Source organism: Stegostoma tigrinum, chromosome 9 (assembly GCF_030684315.1).
Source record: "Stegostoma tigrinum isolate sSteTig4 chromosome 9, sSteTig4.hap1, whole genome shotgun sequence".
Classification (NCBI taxonomy): Eukaryota; Metazoa; Chordata; class Chondrichthyes; order Orectolobiformes; family Stegostomatidae; genus Stegostoma; species Stegostoma tigrinum.
In genome coordinates this window covers 35,400,176-35,416,420 of record NC_081362.1, presented here as the reverse complement: position 1 = coordinate 35,416,420, position 16,245 = coordinate 35,400,176, and the positions used below count along the sequence as shown (strand labels likewise).

The 16,245-nt window shown below is 42.3% G+C and overlaps 1 protein-coding gene across 1 annotated transcript in view; it reads left to right on the top strand.

The window, feature by feature from the left end:
- Nucleotides 1-779: 779 nt before the first annotated feature.
- Nucleotides 780-16,245, top strand: part of LOC132210041 (synaptojanin-2-like) — a 58,029-nt gene continuing 42,563 nt past the window's right edge. The window contains 3 exon segments of the mRNA XM_059648848.1: nt 780-903; nt 3,543-3,583; nt 6,222-6,378. Of these exon segments, the coding sequence (XP_059504831.1) occupies nt 780-903; nt 3,543-3,583; nt 6,222-6,378 (322 nt within the window).

The window sequence follows — 16,245 nt, the reverse complement described above, 5'->3', positions numbered from 1 at the left end:
CCTCTTGGGGCGGTTGTGGCGGGGGCGGGGTGTGAGGGATGTGTCGCGGGAGATGCGGGAGACGCGGTCAAGGGCGTTCTCAATCACCGTGGGGGGAAAGTTGCGGTCCTTAAAGAACTTGGACATCTGGGATGTGCGGGAGTGGAATGTCTTATCGTGGGAGCAGATGCGGCGGAGGCGGAGGAATTGGGAATAGGGGATGGAATTTTTGCAGGAGGGTGGGTGGGAGGAGGTGTATTCTAGGTAGCTGTGGGAGTCGGTGGGCTTGAAATGGACATCAGTTTCAAGCTGGTTGCCTGAGATCTCCTTTGCTTTACTCAACCGTCTCCGCCCCACCTACAATGAAGTTTTTGGCAAGAATGTTGGCTTTTCCTGTGACCTGTCCATGGCGCTGCAAGTTGCTGGAAAGGTGATCAAGATTGAGATGAGGGATAACAAAATGTGAGGCTGGATGAACACAGCAGGCCAAGCAAGATTGAGATGAGGTGTTGTTTTTCAGTGGAATATCAAAAATTGTGTGTCCCATTGGTTCCCGTCAGCTGGCCTGGCTCTTGAGAGCGGGTGAATAAAGCGTATCGAAGGAGGGTCCGGTATTGGACGCCTACTTCCTCCTTTCAGGTGTTTTCGGGAAATTAGTTGTGGGCAGGGGCATGTGAATCGGCTTGGGGAAGTTACAACGTAAATGAGAAGAAAAGAGAGCAGACGGTTGAAAGTGAAAGTGTGGCTGCCTCATGCTGGATATCTTTTACCTGCGTTGAGTTTTTCTTTGAAGTTTGACAATGGCTCTGTGTAAAGGATTCCGAGTGTTTCAGAAGCAGGAGCCTGGGAGCTGCAGTGTGTTGCTGGAATCCAGGAGTCGTCAGGGTTGCCTCCTGTTCGAAGCTGGAGCTGTGGCCATTCTCTGTAAGTAACACCAGACTTTCATGCGTAGAATAACTTCTAGAGGAAGTTGGGTGCAGTTACAACATTTGAAAGACATTTGAATAAGAAATTCCGGAGGGATACGGGCCAAGCGCAGGCAAGTGGGAGCACTTCTAGTTATCAGAGATAATGGGAACTGCAGATGCTGGAGAATTCCAAGATAATAAAATGTGAGGCTGGGTGAACACAGCAGGCCAAGCAGCATCTCAGGAGCACAAAAGCTGACGTTTCGGGCCTAGACCCTTCATCAGAAAGGGGGGATGGGGAGAGGGAACTGGAATAAATAGGGAGAGAGGGGAGGCGTACTGAAGATGGAGAGTAAAGAAGATAGGTAGGGAGGGGATAGGTCAGTCCAGGGAAGACAGACAGGTCAAGGAGGTGGGATGAGGTTAGTAGGTAGATGGGGGTGCGGCTTGGGGTGGGAGGAGGGGATGGGTGAGAGGAAGAACCGGTTAGGGAGGCAGAGACAGGTTGGACTGGTTTTGGGATGCGGTGGGGGGGGGAAGAGCTGGGCTGGTTGTGTGGTGCAGTGGGGGGAGGGGACGAACTGGGCTGGTTTAGGGATGCAGTAGGGGAAGGGGAGATTTTGAAACTGGTGAAGTCCACATTGATACCATATGGCTGCAGGGTTCCCAGGCGGAATATGAGTTGCTGTTCCTGCAACCTTCGGGTGGCAGTGCAGGAGGCCCATGATGGATATGTCATCTAGAGAATGGGAGGGGGAGTGGAAATGGTTTGCGACTGGGAGTTGCAGTTGTTTGTTGCGAACTGAGCGGAGGTGTTCTGCAAAGCGGTCCCCAAGCCTCCGCTTGGTTTCCCCAATGTAGAGGAAGCCGCACCAGGTACAGTGGATGCAGTATACCACATTGGCAGATGTGCAGGTGAACCTCTGCTTAATGTGGAATGTCATCTTGGGACCTGGGATAGGGGTGAGGGTGGTGGTGTGGGGACTAGTGTAGCATTTCCTGCGGTTGCAGGGGAAGGTGCCGGGTGTGGTGGGGTTGGAGGGCAGTGTGGAGCGAACAAGGGAGTCACGGAGAGAGTGGTCTCTTCGGAAAGCAGACAGGGGTGGGGATGGAAAAATGTCTTGGGTGGTGGGGTCGGATTGTAAATGGCGGAAGTGTCGGAGGATGATGCGTTGTATCCGGAGGTTGGTAGGGTGGTGTGTGAGAACGAGGGGATCCTCTTAGGGCGGTTGTGGCGGGGGCGGGGTGTGAGGGATGTGTTGCGGGAAATGTGGGAGACGCGGTCAAGGGCGTTCTCGATCACTGTGGGGGTAAAGTTGCGGTCCTTGAAGAACTTGGACATCTGGGATATGCGGGAGTGAAATGTCTTATCGTGGGAGCAGATGCGGCGGAGGCGGAGGAATTGGGAATAGGGGATGGAATTTTTGCAGGAGGGTGGGTGGGAGGAGGTGTATTCTAGGTAGCTGTGGGAGCCGGTGGGGTTGAAATGGACATCAGTTACAAGGTGGTTGCCTGAGATGGAGACTGAGAGATCCAGGAAGGTGAGGGATGTGCTGGAGATGGCCCAGGTGAACTGTAGGTTGGGTTGGAAGGTTGGGTTGGAAGGTGTTGGTGAAGTGAATGAACTGTTCGAGCTCCTCTGGGGAGCATGAGGCGGCACCGATACAGTCATCAATGTACCGGAGGAAGAGGTGGGGTTTGGGGCCTGTGTAGATGCGGAAGAGGGACTGTTCCACGTAACCTACAAAGAGGCAGGCATAGCTGGGGCCCATGCGGGTGCCCATGGCCACCCCCTTAGTCTGTAGGAAGTGGGAGGAGTCAAAAGAGAAGTTGTTTAGTGTGAGGACGAGTTCAGCTAGGCGGATGAGTGTCGGTGGAGGGGGACTGGTCGGGCCTGCGGGACAGGAAGAAGCGGAGGGCCTTGAGGCCATCTGCATGCGGAATGCAGGTGTATTGGGACTGGACGTCCATGGTGAATATGAGGTGTTGGGGGCCAGGGAATTGGAAGCCCTGGAGGAGGTGGAGGGCGTGGGTGTTGTCACGGATGTAGGTGGGGAGTTCCTGGACCAAAGGGGAGAAAATGGAGTCCAGATAGGTGGAGATGAGTTCAGTGGGGCAGGAGCAGCCTGAGACGATGGGTCGACCAGGGCAGGCAGGTTTGTGGATTTTGGGAAGGAGATAGAAACGGGCCGTGCGGGGTTGAGGGACAATGAGGTTGGAGGCTGTGGGTGGGAGGTCCCCTGAGGTGATGAGGTCGTGAATGGTGTTGGTGGTGAATTGTTGCAGCCCATGTGCTGCAGGTAGACCCACAAGGCCAGGATCTTGACCCGATACCTCTGAAGGAACAGTGATATATTTCTAAGTGAGGGCAGTATATACATTGGAGGGGAACCTGCAGGTAGTGGTGTTCCCACATATTTTCTGCCCTTGCCCTTCTAGATCGGAGTTGTCATGAGTTTTGAATATTTTTTTTCAGGATTTTTTGGCAAATTTCTGCAGTGTATCTTGTAGATACTACACACTGCTGCCAGTGGTGGAGAGAGTGGAAGTTTTATGGCTGCTTTGTCCTGGATGGTATCAGGCTTCTTGAGTGTTGTTGGAGCTGCTCAGGCAAGTGGCAAGTATTCCTTTGCTCTCCTGTCTTGGGCCTTGCAGATGGTGGGCAGGCTTTGGGGAGTCAGGAAATGAGCTACTTTGTATTGTATTCCTAGCCTTCCTGGCAAGTTGATTTGAGTTTCCAGTCACTGGTAATCTGAGGATTTTGATTATGGGAGTTCCATTGTATGTCAAGGGGCAGCGGTTCTGATGTCTCTTATTGGAGACATTAAATGATGAAAGCATTGTTACTGTTCCCAGGAAGTCTACTGCAAACTTGCATGAATTGTCACTACTGTAATGGAAGGAATATGCTGATAATCAAGCTCCTATGAAGTATTCTTTAAAGAGTACTACTGTATTTAGTACTACTGTTAAGTATAAAAGGAATGTCACCAGGCTTCTTAGCTCAATAATGTCTTTATTATTAATAAAACATATTCTCAATAGGTTTGAGATAACAACTACTCATTACAGCTTTAACTGTGGATCATACCTTGGATGGTAATCTCCTTTAATCGTACAGACATACACTCTCACAACAAAAAAGTGAGATGTTTTTGCAGAGATGGCGTTAAAAAGGCAAAGGATGAAGAAATTCCTGTGGTGCAGAGTCTAGCAATAAACAATAAAAGGTGATAACTTCTCAAATCTGCTGAAATTTTCCGTTGACAAAGCTGAATCGCTGACGGCTATACATTGAATAATTATTCAGTCTGATTCCAAGCAACTTGGGTTTGAGTTGCTGCAAATGATCACAGTCCATAGTACTTAAAATATCACAAGGTTGACAAAGATATTGGCTTTTGGAAACTCTTAATTCCCAGGACTGACCTCTAAGGAACCAGACTTTAGGAGACAGGGTGTGTTTTCAGGGTGTCTTCTTGAGTTATTGATTCTGGGTTTGTAAAACAGAATTCTAAAACCAGAGAAGGTTGCTAGGCCACAATTAGCATAGATCCCAAGCCCCTCAAAGCCAGTTTTTTTTTTAACCCCAGTAACTAAAGAATAAACCTAATTTTCTTATTTCCTACCCTTGCGCAGCTTCTTCTGCAAAATTGCTCAATTTCTGGAAACTCCCAAGTAGCTCTCAGTACATGTTAAACTTCTGACTTTAGAAATGGCAGGTGGGTCTCAGCCTATGAACTGTTGAACCCATTTCCAAGAAATTCCATCTTTTCCAGCTTGCTTCAATTAGATTAGATTAGAATAGATTCCCTACAGTGTGGGAACAGACCCTTCGCTCCAACAAGTCCACACCGCCCCTTGGAGCATCCCACCCAGGCCCATCCCCCTATAATCCACAAACCCTTGAACACTATGTTGTCCTTAAATTATATTCCCAACAGAAATTCCTCTTGTCATTACACAGCAGCTGCCCATTGCTAGAACATTAACAATGTTAATTATTGTTAATCTGGTGCTTGTTAGATTACCACACATGCAATTGATCATGCCCTGTACTTGTGGGAAGCTAGTCAGGATTTAAATCTGACTACCAGCTCATTCAGTTTAGAAGAAGTTTGTAAAGACTCTCTCCCTGCAAAGCAATCCAACTGCTACCCACCCGGTATGTCTACATGTAACAATTTAGGGACTCTCAAAGTAGCAACATAGGCCAGGATTTTATTGGGTTTTGGTGTGTGGCTGGTTGGCAGGAGAGTGTTAGGGTGTGGATGGACATCGTCAAGTGAGGAGCTGGCACGTCGATCACTTTGCCACCCCTATTGCATTTTAGCAGTAGTGGGAAAGTTAGTTGATGGCATTCCTGCCTGTTGGCCAATTGAAAGCCTTAAATTACTAAACAAGAGCCATTTAAGGATATTCCAGTGCTGCTGGTTGGCACTTTGTGATGTGTTAAGACAGCGAGGTGAAATCCTGGTGGGCTGCTTCCAGTTTCAGGGATAAGCTTCCCCGTGATGTGAACTGTACTCACCTGCCATGGATTCAAATCTTTTTATATGTCAGGCTAGTAAAAATCTGTCGGTCTTAAATTTTACACTAATAATTCCACTTGCATGTACCGTCTTTGTGGAGAATGCTCCACACCTTCAATACTCTGTCTCGGTTCTGATCTTGAGGTTATGTCACCTTGTCCTCTCTCGTCACCAGAAAAGGTTCCTAATAACCCTTTCAAAATCCTAAAAATGTCAACTAAGTCATCTAAGCCTCTGGGCTGCAATAAATAACCTCTCCTCATATTCTAACCTTTGTACCCTGATGTTATCTTGGTAAACTTATGCTGCTGTTCTACGGTGTCATTGTATAGGTTCTAAGTCACTGTGCTCAGATGCATACCTAGTTCTCTCAAAGTGGTTTATCTAGGGCTTTGTTTGGCTAAGGGAAGCCTTTTGCTCTTAGTAATCTAGCCCTTTGATTATAACAGCTAAAGTTCAGTTAGCTTTTTTGATTATTTGTTCTTCCACAGTTTGTTTTTAGCTTTATAATGTTTCAAAACTACTCAATATATCCATTGTTTTTTCTGCAATATCTGTCTTGAAATGCAGTAGTGGTTTCCAGGTTATTTCTTCACTCCAAAGATGTTTAAGTATGAATGTTGTGTGCTACTTAATATGATCTTTATACTTAATGGGGAAAGTATGCAATAGAATGAAACAGCTGAGCAGTTGTCATTTTTTTTTCTAATACAATCCATTAATTTGGCTCAAAACTTCCTCAAATCATTTAAGAATCATGATTGTTTACAGTTTTAACTTGAAATTTGCATTTTTTATTTAGATTTTCAAAGATTTCTTTGAAGGTACCATCAACTTTGCTCCAACATACAAATATGATGTGGGCACAGATGTTTATGACACCAGTGACAAATGCAGAACTCCTGCTTGGACAGATCGAGTGCTGTTGTGGAGAAAAAATTGGTCCTGTGACACATCTGGTATGATGATAAAATCAAAACATTAACCTAAAATTATCTAATATCTGCATTGTAAAGAAGTAACAGATATAGCCGTATCTTTTTATATTGTCACAATTTTTAAGCCACTAGATAGTTGCCGCAAGAAGATGGAGCCAACTTACCTGTATAGGGAGTCCTCACTATTCACAGGAGAAACATATCAGAAAAATCTGACAATTAGTGAAAGAATGAAATACAGTGGTTTATACATCATAACAATTAACATAATTAAGTGGGGGGCTATGTTACGATGAATTCCTTAAGTTACCTTTGTTTTGACAATTGTGGATTTTTATACTGCTAATTTGTCATTTACTGTACAAAAAACATACAAGCTTTTAAACAATTTGAAACAGTCTTAAATAATTTCACTTCAATTCTCACCTTAGAAAAGTGACCTGCTTGCTGAGGGTGAGTGTCGGTTCTTCATTTGTCTTTTTTCCCTGTCACCTTCCTCTGTAGGCCTGACAGTCCTGGTTTTTCCTGTGACTGGTCTGACTTTAGAAGGTTTAGGAGTTGCCACTCTTTTAAAGGAAATGTCTAGAATTGACTGTTTTGCATCGCATATCCTGGCGTCGTAAATCTATTGTTAACATGACAAGCTATCATTAACAAGCCACTTTGGCTGATTGATCTACCAGATGGTCATGACATTAAAGACCATTCAGAGCTTTGTAAGTATGCCTGAAAACATCCTGCAGGCACTTTGTGATCAGGTTGTTTTCATGAAGGTGTTTGTGTGCCACTAATTCATCATCTAAATTTTCTTTGCTGAATGCTTGTGCATCCATTTCTACCAGGTCCTCATTACTGAGTGGCTTGGAATGGGACTCAAATAACCATACAACATCATTCTTTCTGACCTCTTCAAAGCCCGCCTCCCATCCCCGATTTACTAACTCATTTTGAATAATGGTCAAATCATTGACCCTGGGAGTGACTTCTTCAATGCACTGTTCATGTGATAAAGCAAAACTTTGTCCCATACATCGCCAGTGATGTTCACAGCACCCATCATGTTAAATTGCTTCTAGACAGATGGCTTCCCTTCACCATCTGTTTTCTTGATGAGTGTCCGGAAAGTCTGACAGATATAGTAGACTTTAAATGTCGCTCTGATTCATTGGCTGTAAGATGGATGCCATTCACAAAGGTAGGAATGTGACTTTGAAGTTTGGATAAAGAACCTCATCGTCCAAATTGTGAGCACTGGCATTGTCCAAAATGAGAAGAGTCTTAAATGTCAAAATTTCCTTGGCATAATACTACATCTCAGTACAAAGTAGCCCATGGACCAGTCATGTAATATCTGCTTAATTATCCATGTCTTGCGATAAAATTTGCAGTTGACAGGGGGAAACACCTTTTTTTAATTGCACATAGGTTCTCACCATGATAAGTGATCATTGATTTCAGCTTCTCGTCACCTTTTGCAATGCCATCTAGCAACAGAGTGAGATGGCTGAGAAGCACTTCACACTGGCACTAAGGGTTCTTGATAGTATTAATATCTAATACAGACCTGTCTCATCTATATGGGAAACTTGGTGAACATCCTGTCTGATTTCTAAGCTTCTCCAGGAAAGAATCAGCAGCATCAGTGTTAGTACTGGCCACTTTCACTGCACGCATACCTTCTTAAAGCTGTACCATGCCTGGAAATGATTAAAACAGCCACAGCCCATACCAGCGGTTTCTTGTTTCACGCAGAGATTTGTAGTAGAGCCCCCTCCCTTGTCTTTTTTGATGTTTTCATTCAAATTGAAAGCTGCCTATCAGAAAAGGGCAAGGCTGATCAGCGTCGTCTTCTCATGAAGATCATTCTCGCCACCAATCTGTTTTCCATTATCTCCATTGCCTGATTGTGATGCAGTGTTATCTTTTGCATTGAATGCAACGCAGCATGTTTTGACTTTCTCGCTGATCTTATTGCTTTTTCCCAGGAGTGAATGGTTGGTGCAAGCAATCTAATATGGCGAGCAACATTGACAACATGATTACTACTTTTCTTAATTAAGTCTAATTTCACATTGAGAGTCACAATTTGATACTGTCAGATATATTGAGAAGACGCAACACTTGCTGTAGCAGTGCATTTTCCTGTCATGGTCACACGAGTACAAGATAAAAACAGAAGAATCTTGTGATGCACTTTCACTGAAAACTATGAGCTCAAATAGTGTCAAGAAGGCATGCTAATTTAGGAGGAATGTATAGGTATATATTGGTTCAACAAAAAGCGTTCACCTGCTGTATATGAATTGTTTGAAAAATGTTTATCGTAGATGTCAGTTCAGGTAAATAAGGAGCAATCATTTTCAGAGATAGTAGAAACCTGAGAATCTGAGATAACAAGGTGTAGAGCTGAATGAACACAGCAGGCCAAGCAGCATCAGAGGAGCAGGAAAGCTGATGTTTCGGGTCAAGACCCTTCTTCGGAAATTCAGCAATAATTTTTCTTCAGAATAATAACCTTCTTCAGAAATTCAGCGATAATTTTCAATTCTGTTAAGGTGACATGTTTCTGATGACTTATTAGTTGATCTTGGGTTACACTGTTCATAGATTTAATTCGATATGTACAATTGTTATGATTCCAGCTTTTGTTGCCTTTAGACGAGTCAAATCTCAGAATGAAACCCAACTTGATCGACCAATTCTGAAAAAAATATTGTTTGTCATTCACTGAAACATAGGCGCATAAGGCTACAGGTTTTCTTTTAAACCAGAATATAGTTTTATTGTAATAAAATAAATTGAGTTATCTAAATATCATATACAATTTGAAACACTTTAAAACATGTAGCAAAACAAATCCCATGTATTCCCTAGTACAATAGCTATACAGTGAGCCAAATTCAGAGAAATTATTCTTCTGCTTCGGATTTTAAAGTTTAACCTAACTGCTTCTCTCCACTTCTGTCCTGTGATCTGTGAATATTGTTGCTTGAATACTCAAAAAACCGAAATCTTCCACTTTTTCAGCCTTTTTAATAGTCAACTGCTCTATAACCAAGCATTCCTGGTTTGTAAGTTTCATAAACTTAAACTTTTAATTTAGGATAATTGTGCTTTCCCTGAATTATCCTACACTTCTTTCTAGGAGAGAAACCGTATTTGCTCCTGACCCCAGTTAAATCTCTTCCAACACTGTGTACTAAATGTTTTTAGTATCCAACTTCTCCTAAGCTTAATGTCAATACTTGATCACCCTAAATCAGAGGCAAGCTTAGGTCTTTCAATGTTTACTCCCTATTGTAAATCCTCCAGTATAAACAAACAATCTTCTATTAACGCTATGGGAGAATTGCAATTACTGGATTTCAGACACAATTAGGTAATGGTTCCGGAAGTTTTTGATTTTATTTAAAACTTTGCCGCAAAAAGTAAAGGTGACTTTAACTTTCCCAGTGTTGACTGGAACTCCCAGCAAGAGGCTTAGATGGAGTAACATTTGTTAAGTGCATCCAAGAGGGTCTCTTGAAACAGTACATGGATGCTTCAACTAGAGGAGGGTTCATACTGGACCTTGTACTGACTAATAAGCCTGGTCCGGTGACTGACCTTTCATTAGGGATGCATTTTGGAAATGGTGATCACAACTCCTTAAGTTTTAAAATAGCTGTGAATAAGGACAAGCCAGGATCTTGCGGGAATGTGCTAAATTGGGGTGGGCAAATTACATCAGCATTAGGCAGGAGCTAGGGAGTGTTAATTGGGAGGAACTGTATTGGGCAAGTCCACATTTGACATGTGAGAGTTGTTTAATGACCTACTGATGAGAGTTTAGAACTGGCATGTCCAGTAAGAAGTACAAGGATGGCGAGCTAAGGCAACCTTAGATAGCAAGGGAGGTTGTGAATTTAGTCAAAAGGAGAAAAAGAAACTAAAATCAAACAGGGCCCATTAGGAATACAAAGAAAACAGGATAGAATTCAAGCAGAGAATTAGGAGAGCAAGAAGGGGCCATTGAATAACCTTGGTAATTAGGGTTAAAGAGAATCCCAAGGCCATCAATACATGTATTAAAAAGAAAAGCATTATTAGGAAGAAGGTAAGCCCACTCGATAAAGGGAGAAGCTTTTATGCAAGGAGATAGAGGATGTGGGTGAGATCCTAAATGAGTACTTTGCATCAGTATTCACCAAGGAGCAGGATATGGAGGATAGTGAGATTTAGATTTAGATTAGATTAGATTCCCTACAGTGTGGAAACAGGCCCTTCGGCCCAACAAGTCCACACTGCCCTTTGAAGCATCCCCCTATAACCCACACACCCCTGAACACTATGGGCAGTTTAGCATAGCTAATCCACCTAAACTGTACATCTTCGGACTGTGGGAGGAAACCGGAGTACCCAGAGGAAACCACACAGACACTGGGAGAATGTGCAAACTCCACACAGGCAGTCGTCCAAGGCTGGAATTGAACCTGGGTCCCTGGTGCTGTGAGGCTGCAGTGCTAACCACTGAGCCACCATGTTGCTGTGTCATTTATGTGGAGCATGCTAATATGCTAAGGTATTTTGAAATCAAAAGAGAAGTGGTGTTGGGTCTCTTGAAGGGCATTTTAAGGTGGATAAGTCCCGAGGGCCCGATAATGTCTACCCCAGGTTTTTGAAAGAGGCAAGAGACAAGATTACTGGGACCTTGACCAAGGTCTTTGTATCTTTGCTAGCCACTGGAGAGGTCCTGGAGGACTGGTGAGTAGCTAATGTTAATCTTCTGTTTGAGAAGGGGAACAGGGATAATTGGGAAACTGTAGACCAGTGAGTCACTCATCGGTGGTTGGGAAGGTATTAGAGAGAATTCTTAGGGATAGGATTTATGCACATTTGGAAAAGCGTGGCCTGATTGAAGACAGTCAGCATGGCTTTGTAAAGGCATGACCTGCCCTGCACTAACTTGATTGAATTTTTCAAGGAGGTGACAAAGGTGATCAGAGGGTAGAGCAGTAGATGTTGTTTACATGGATTTTAGTAAGGCTTTCGACAAGGTCCCTCATGATAGGCCCATCCAGAAGATTGTGATGCATGGGATTCACAGTCGCTTGGACTCATGAATTCAGAATTGGCTTGCCCATAGAAAGCAGCGGGAATGGTGGAAAGCTGTTTTTCTGGCTGAGCACAGACTAGTGGTGTTCTGTAAGGTTCCATACAGGGACCTCTGCTGTTTGTGATATATATAAATGACATAGATGAAAATATAGATGGTGGGTTAGTAAGTTTGCAGATGATACAAAGATTTGTGGAGTTGTGGATAGTTAGAAGGTTGTCAAAGGATACAGAAGAATATAGATCAATTGCAGATAAGGGCAGAGGTATGGCAGATGGTATTTAATCCGGTTGCATGTAAGATCAAATGTTAAAGAAAAATGTACAGTTAATGGCAGGACCTCAATTGGATCTTGGGCTTCAGTTCGTAGGTCCCTGAAAGTGGCCACACAAGTAATAGGGTGGTTTTAAACAAAAACGGTGTATGGCGTGCTTGCCTTTATTAGTTGGTGTTGGGTTCCTAAGAAATAAGGAACAAGTCCACGATATTTTCAAATATCCAGCTTTATTTCTTCTTGTATGTCAATTACAGGGTTGCCAGTTGAGAACTCTGCAGTAACAGGTTTTCTTCCATGCCTCTTGTACACTTTTTTCAATCCTCCACAAAACTGCAAATAGCGGTCAATATCTTCTGTTAATCTATTCCACAATATCTTCCTAATACATATCCCAAAAGGTTTGTGCAAGTTATTTCCCCACACCCTAACCATAAGACCTAGGCAACAGTTTGCTCGTCACTACTCTTTTATATTTGCTTCAAACCAATCTCCTTAGTCTCGGCTGCACCTGCAAAACAGCTTGTTGCAATGGCATTTGTAAATCTAACCCTTGTTATACAGTAGCTTAATCACATAATTTTCTATATGCTCCACAATTCCCCATTTGATTCTTCCCAAACAGAATCATACAAGCAAAGCAAGGTAATAAGAATATGTAGACCACCTAGAATGTTGAAGAGAAATTAAATACCAAACTTTAAGCTTTAGCACTGGCCAAATACAACATTCAAGCAACATCCACTTATTCTGTATTTCTTGTTTACAATATATACAAACAAATATTTACATTGAGTCCGCATTTTACGATAAGTCCTCCCTTTTTGGTGCAGGGGATTGGTGAGTCACTAGTAAGCAAACACTCAAGGTACACTGTTAGTAATACAATCAACTTCTCCATCTTGACCTATTGTAATGATTTTTATCAAGCTTCAAGTTCAGTCACTGGTTGCTTATTAACATCACACATGGACTCAAAATTCCCTAGTTCTCTTCATCTGTATCTGTCTTGAGAATACTTCTTCAATATTTTTCCTTCTTTGCCAATTTTATGAATGATTGTGTCATTGAGTGGCAACTACTTCCATATGCAAATATCCCCTCAGGAGTGCAATGTACATGGTATCAAACAATACAGTTATGACAGACTATAGTGCATTCATCAGGCTTCATCTTCAGCTCATGTTCTCTCCCCCCCCCCCACCCTTTTGTTTCCAAGGTATCTGTATGTTATCATTTTTGGGCCCTTTCACTTCAGCTCACTGTCACGGTTTCAAAATCAGTTTCTCGACAGAGTAGGTGTCAGTGTCTTATTGTTTAGACTGTTTTTCTGCTCTTCCAAGCCACACAAATCCATTTGTCAAGTAGGTGTACCTGTCTGGGGCCTGTTCTTCAGTGCAGTTTTTTTTTAATCAAGCATTCCCTCATGTTCATTACTTCCAAGGTAACAATCACTTTTGCACACTTACATCAGTATCTCAAGACACTGTCATGCATTCTTGATTCTTGTATGATCTTATCAAAAGATCTGAGATTTTACTTATCTGCCCATTTATAGTCCCTATGCCTCTGGTACTGGCTTGATCATCAAATTCAAATCTCTTGAATGGAAGGACAAGGACACAAACATCACCTGGAGAAAATCATCAGTTTCGTACTCTCGCTGAACATGCATTTTAGGGAAAAGGAAGCTTAATTTCAATTGCCATTTCAATCCATTGTTCAATTTTGTTTTAATTTTCTGCCACTACTCTCCATGCCTAATTATGTTATCTTATCCAATTATGCAATATAACTATTAGAACCTGTCTAATTCCAGAGATCCGGAAAAATATGTAGTTGTGGAAATCCTCTTATAATATTTTAAAACAGAAGTCCAACATTTATTTGATTCAGACAAAACGTACTTTGTTAATTCTGTGTCTAAGATGACCTGCATTTTTAAAAGTTACTTTATAATTATCCTAGATATTTGAGATAGATCTATACAAATTTGTTTAAATTCAAAATACTGTTTACTCCCTCAAAGGGAGTAAATTCCTGATATCCAATACATTTAAAGTTTTAATGTTTTCACAATAGCTTTCTAATGCTGACATATGTTGTTAATGAATGGCTTGATGATGGGTTGAGGATTCTTCATCTGTCACTATTGCAATGCTGAAAATCTGCAGACAGATTCAGAAGTAAAGTTTTCAGCTTCTCAAAGTCACTGAAAAATTTAAAAAAAAACATCCATTCCATTTCAAGCAGAATGGTTTGATTAGTGATTCATGGGGTGGAGTGAAAACTTCTGGACATAATTATGTTGACTATCTCTCTTCCTCCTATGCAGAAATAAGTGTGTTATAATTGACAAAAGAAAAGCCCACCCCCTTTGTTAGATTGCACTGCCCTTTTTTTTTAAAAGAAAAGCTTTCAGTTTCATCATAATTTTCTTCAAAGAGAATTGATTTCCAGAATTACAACTTCCTATTACTTGGATACGTTCACACCAAAGTACATTTACAATAGGCAAATCTTATCATCCAGAATTAAAGATTCACTCATACTAAAACAATATTTCGGAGTTCACTCTGGCCAAACTATGAAATTCCAAGCATGATAGTTTGCCATTCCAAGTGATAAACATTTGCCAAGCTTTATGAAACAACTTTTAAATCAGCATTTTGTCACAGATTTTTCCTTAACACAACTATTGAGTTCCTTAAAAGGACATTACATTAATCAAATGTTCCACACTGATAAATTCAAGGCATTCCCGGATCTCGAATTCTAACGATCAAAACACAAATATTATACAATTTTTAACAACCAACGAACAAGGGTGTATTCAGACCAGACCACAATCTCCTTAGCCTCTACTGCACCCATAAGTCAGCTCTTTGCAATAGCATTTGTGCCTTAATTATATAATTTTCAATGTACTCCACAGTCAAGGAATTGAGTACAAGAGGCAGGCTGTCATGTTGCAGTTTTATAAGACTTTAGTTAGGTCACACTTAAGATATTGTATTCAATCCTGGTTACCTTATTACAGGGAGAATAATATGAGGACGCAGAAGAAAAGTACCAGGATGCTGCCTGTTTTAGAGGGTATAAGCTATAAGGAGAGGCTAGAAAAACTCTGGTTGTATAGGGTTGACACTCAGAATCGTTTTTTCCAGGGTTGAAGTATCTAATGCTAGTGGGGATCATAAGTCAGGAGCAGAAATTAGGCCATTCAGTCCATTGAGAATTCTCCACCATTCGATCATGGCTGATCGGTTCCTCAACTCCATTCTCCCGCTTTCTCCCTGTAACCCTTGATCCCCCTGATAATCAAGAACCCATCTATCTCAGTCTTAGATGTACTCAAGGACCTGGCCTCCACAGCCTTCTGTGGCAGTCAATTCCATAGATTCACCTCTCTCTCTAGTTGAAGAAGTTTCTCCTTTTCTCCATTCTAAAAAGTCTTCCCTTTACTCCTAAGTTTGTGCCCTCGGATCCTAGTCTCTCCTACCAATGGAAACATCTTCCAAACATCCACTCTGTCCAGGTCAGTCAGTATTCTGTAAGTTTCAGTTAGATCCCTCCTTCCCCCGCTCATCCCTCTAAACTCAAACAACAAAGAACAAAGAAAATTACAGCACAGGAACAGGCCCTTCGGCCCTCCAAGCCTGCGCCGATCAAGATCCTCTGTCCAACCTGTCATCTATTTTCTAACCGTCTGTGTCCATTTGCTCCCTGCCCATCCATGTACGTGTCCAAATATATCTTAAAAGTTGCTAATGTGTCTGCGCCTACCACCTCTGCTGGCAACGTGTTCCAGGCACCCACCACCCTCTGTGTAAAGAACTTTCCACGTATATCTCCCCTAAACTTGCCTCCTCGGGAGTTTAGCCCCAGAGTCCTCAAATGTTCCTCATATGTTAAGCTTTCCATCCCTGGGACCATTCTTGTGAACCTCCTCTGAACCCAGTACATCCTTCGTGAGATATGGGGCCCAAAACTGCACATAATACTCCAAATACGGTCTGACCAGAGCCTTAAAGCCTCAGTAGTACATCCCTGCTTTTATATTCAAATCCTCTCAAAATAAATGTCAATATTGCATTTGCCTTCCTAACTACTAACTTAACCTGCAAGTTTACCTTGACAGAATCCTGGACTAGAACTCCCAAGTCTCTTTGCACTTCAGGCTACTGAATTTTCTCCCCATTTAGAAAATAGTCCATGCTTTTATTCTTCTTACCAAAGTGCATGATCTCACACTTTACCACATTGTACTCCATCTGCCACTTCTTTACCCATTCTCCTAACCTGTCCAAATCTTCTACAGCCTTGCTACCTCCTCGATACTACTTGTCTCTCCAACTATCTTTATATCGTCTGCAAATATGTATTTAAGGTGAAAGGAAAACGTTCAAAGGAAATGTGAGGGGCATGTTTTTTACAGAAAGAATGGTCGGAACGGAGTCTGGAATGTGCTGCTGGGGTGATGGTGGAAGCTGAAATATTAAGGGACTTTAGATAAGCA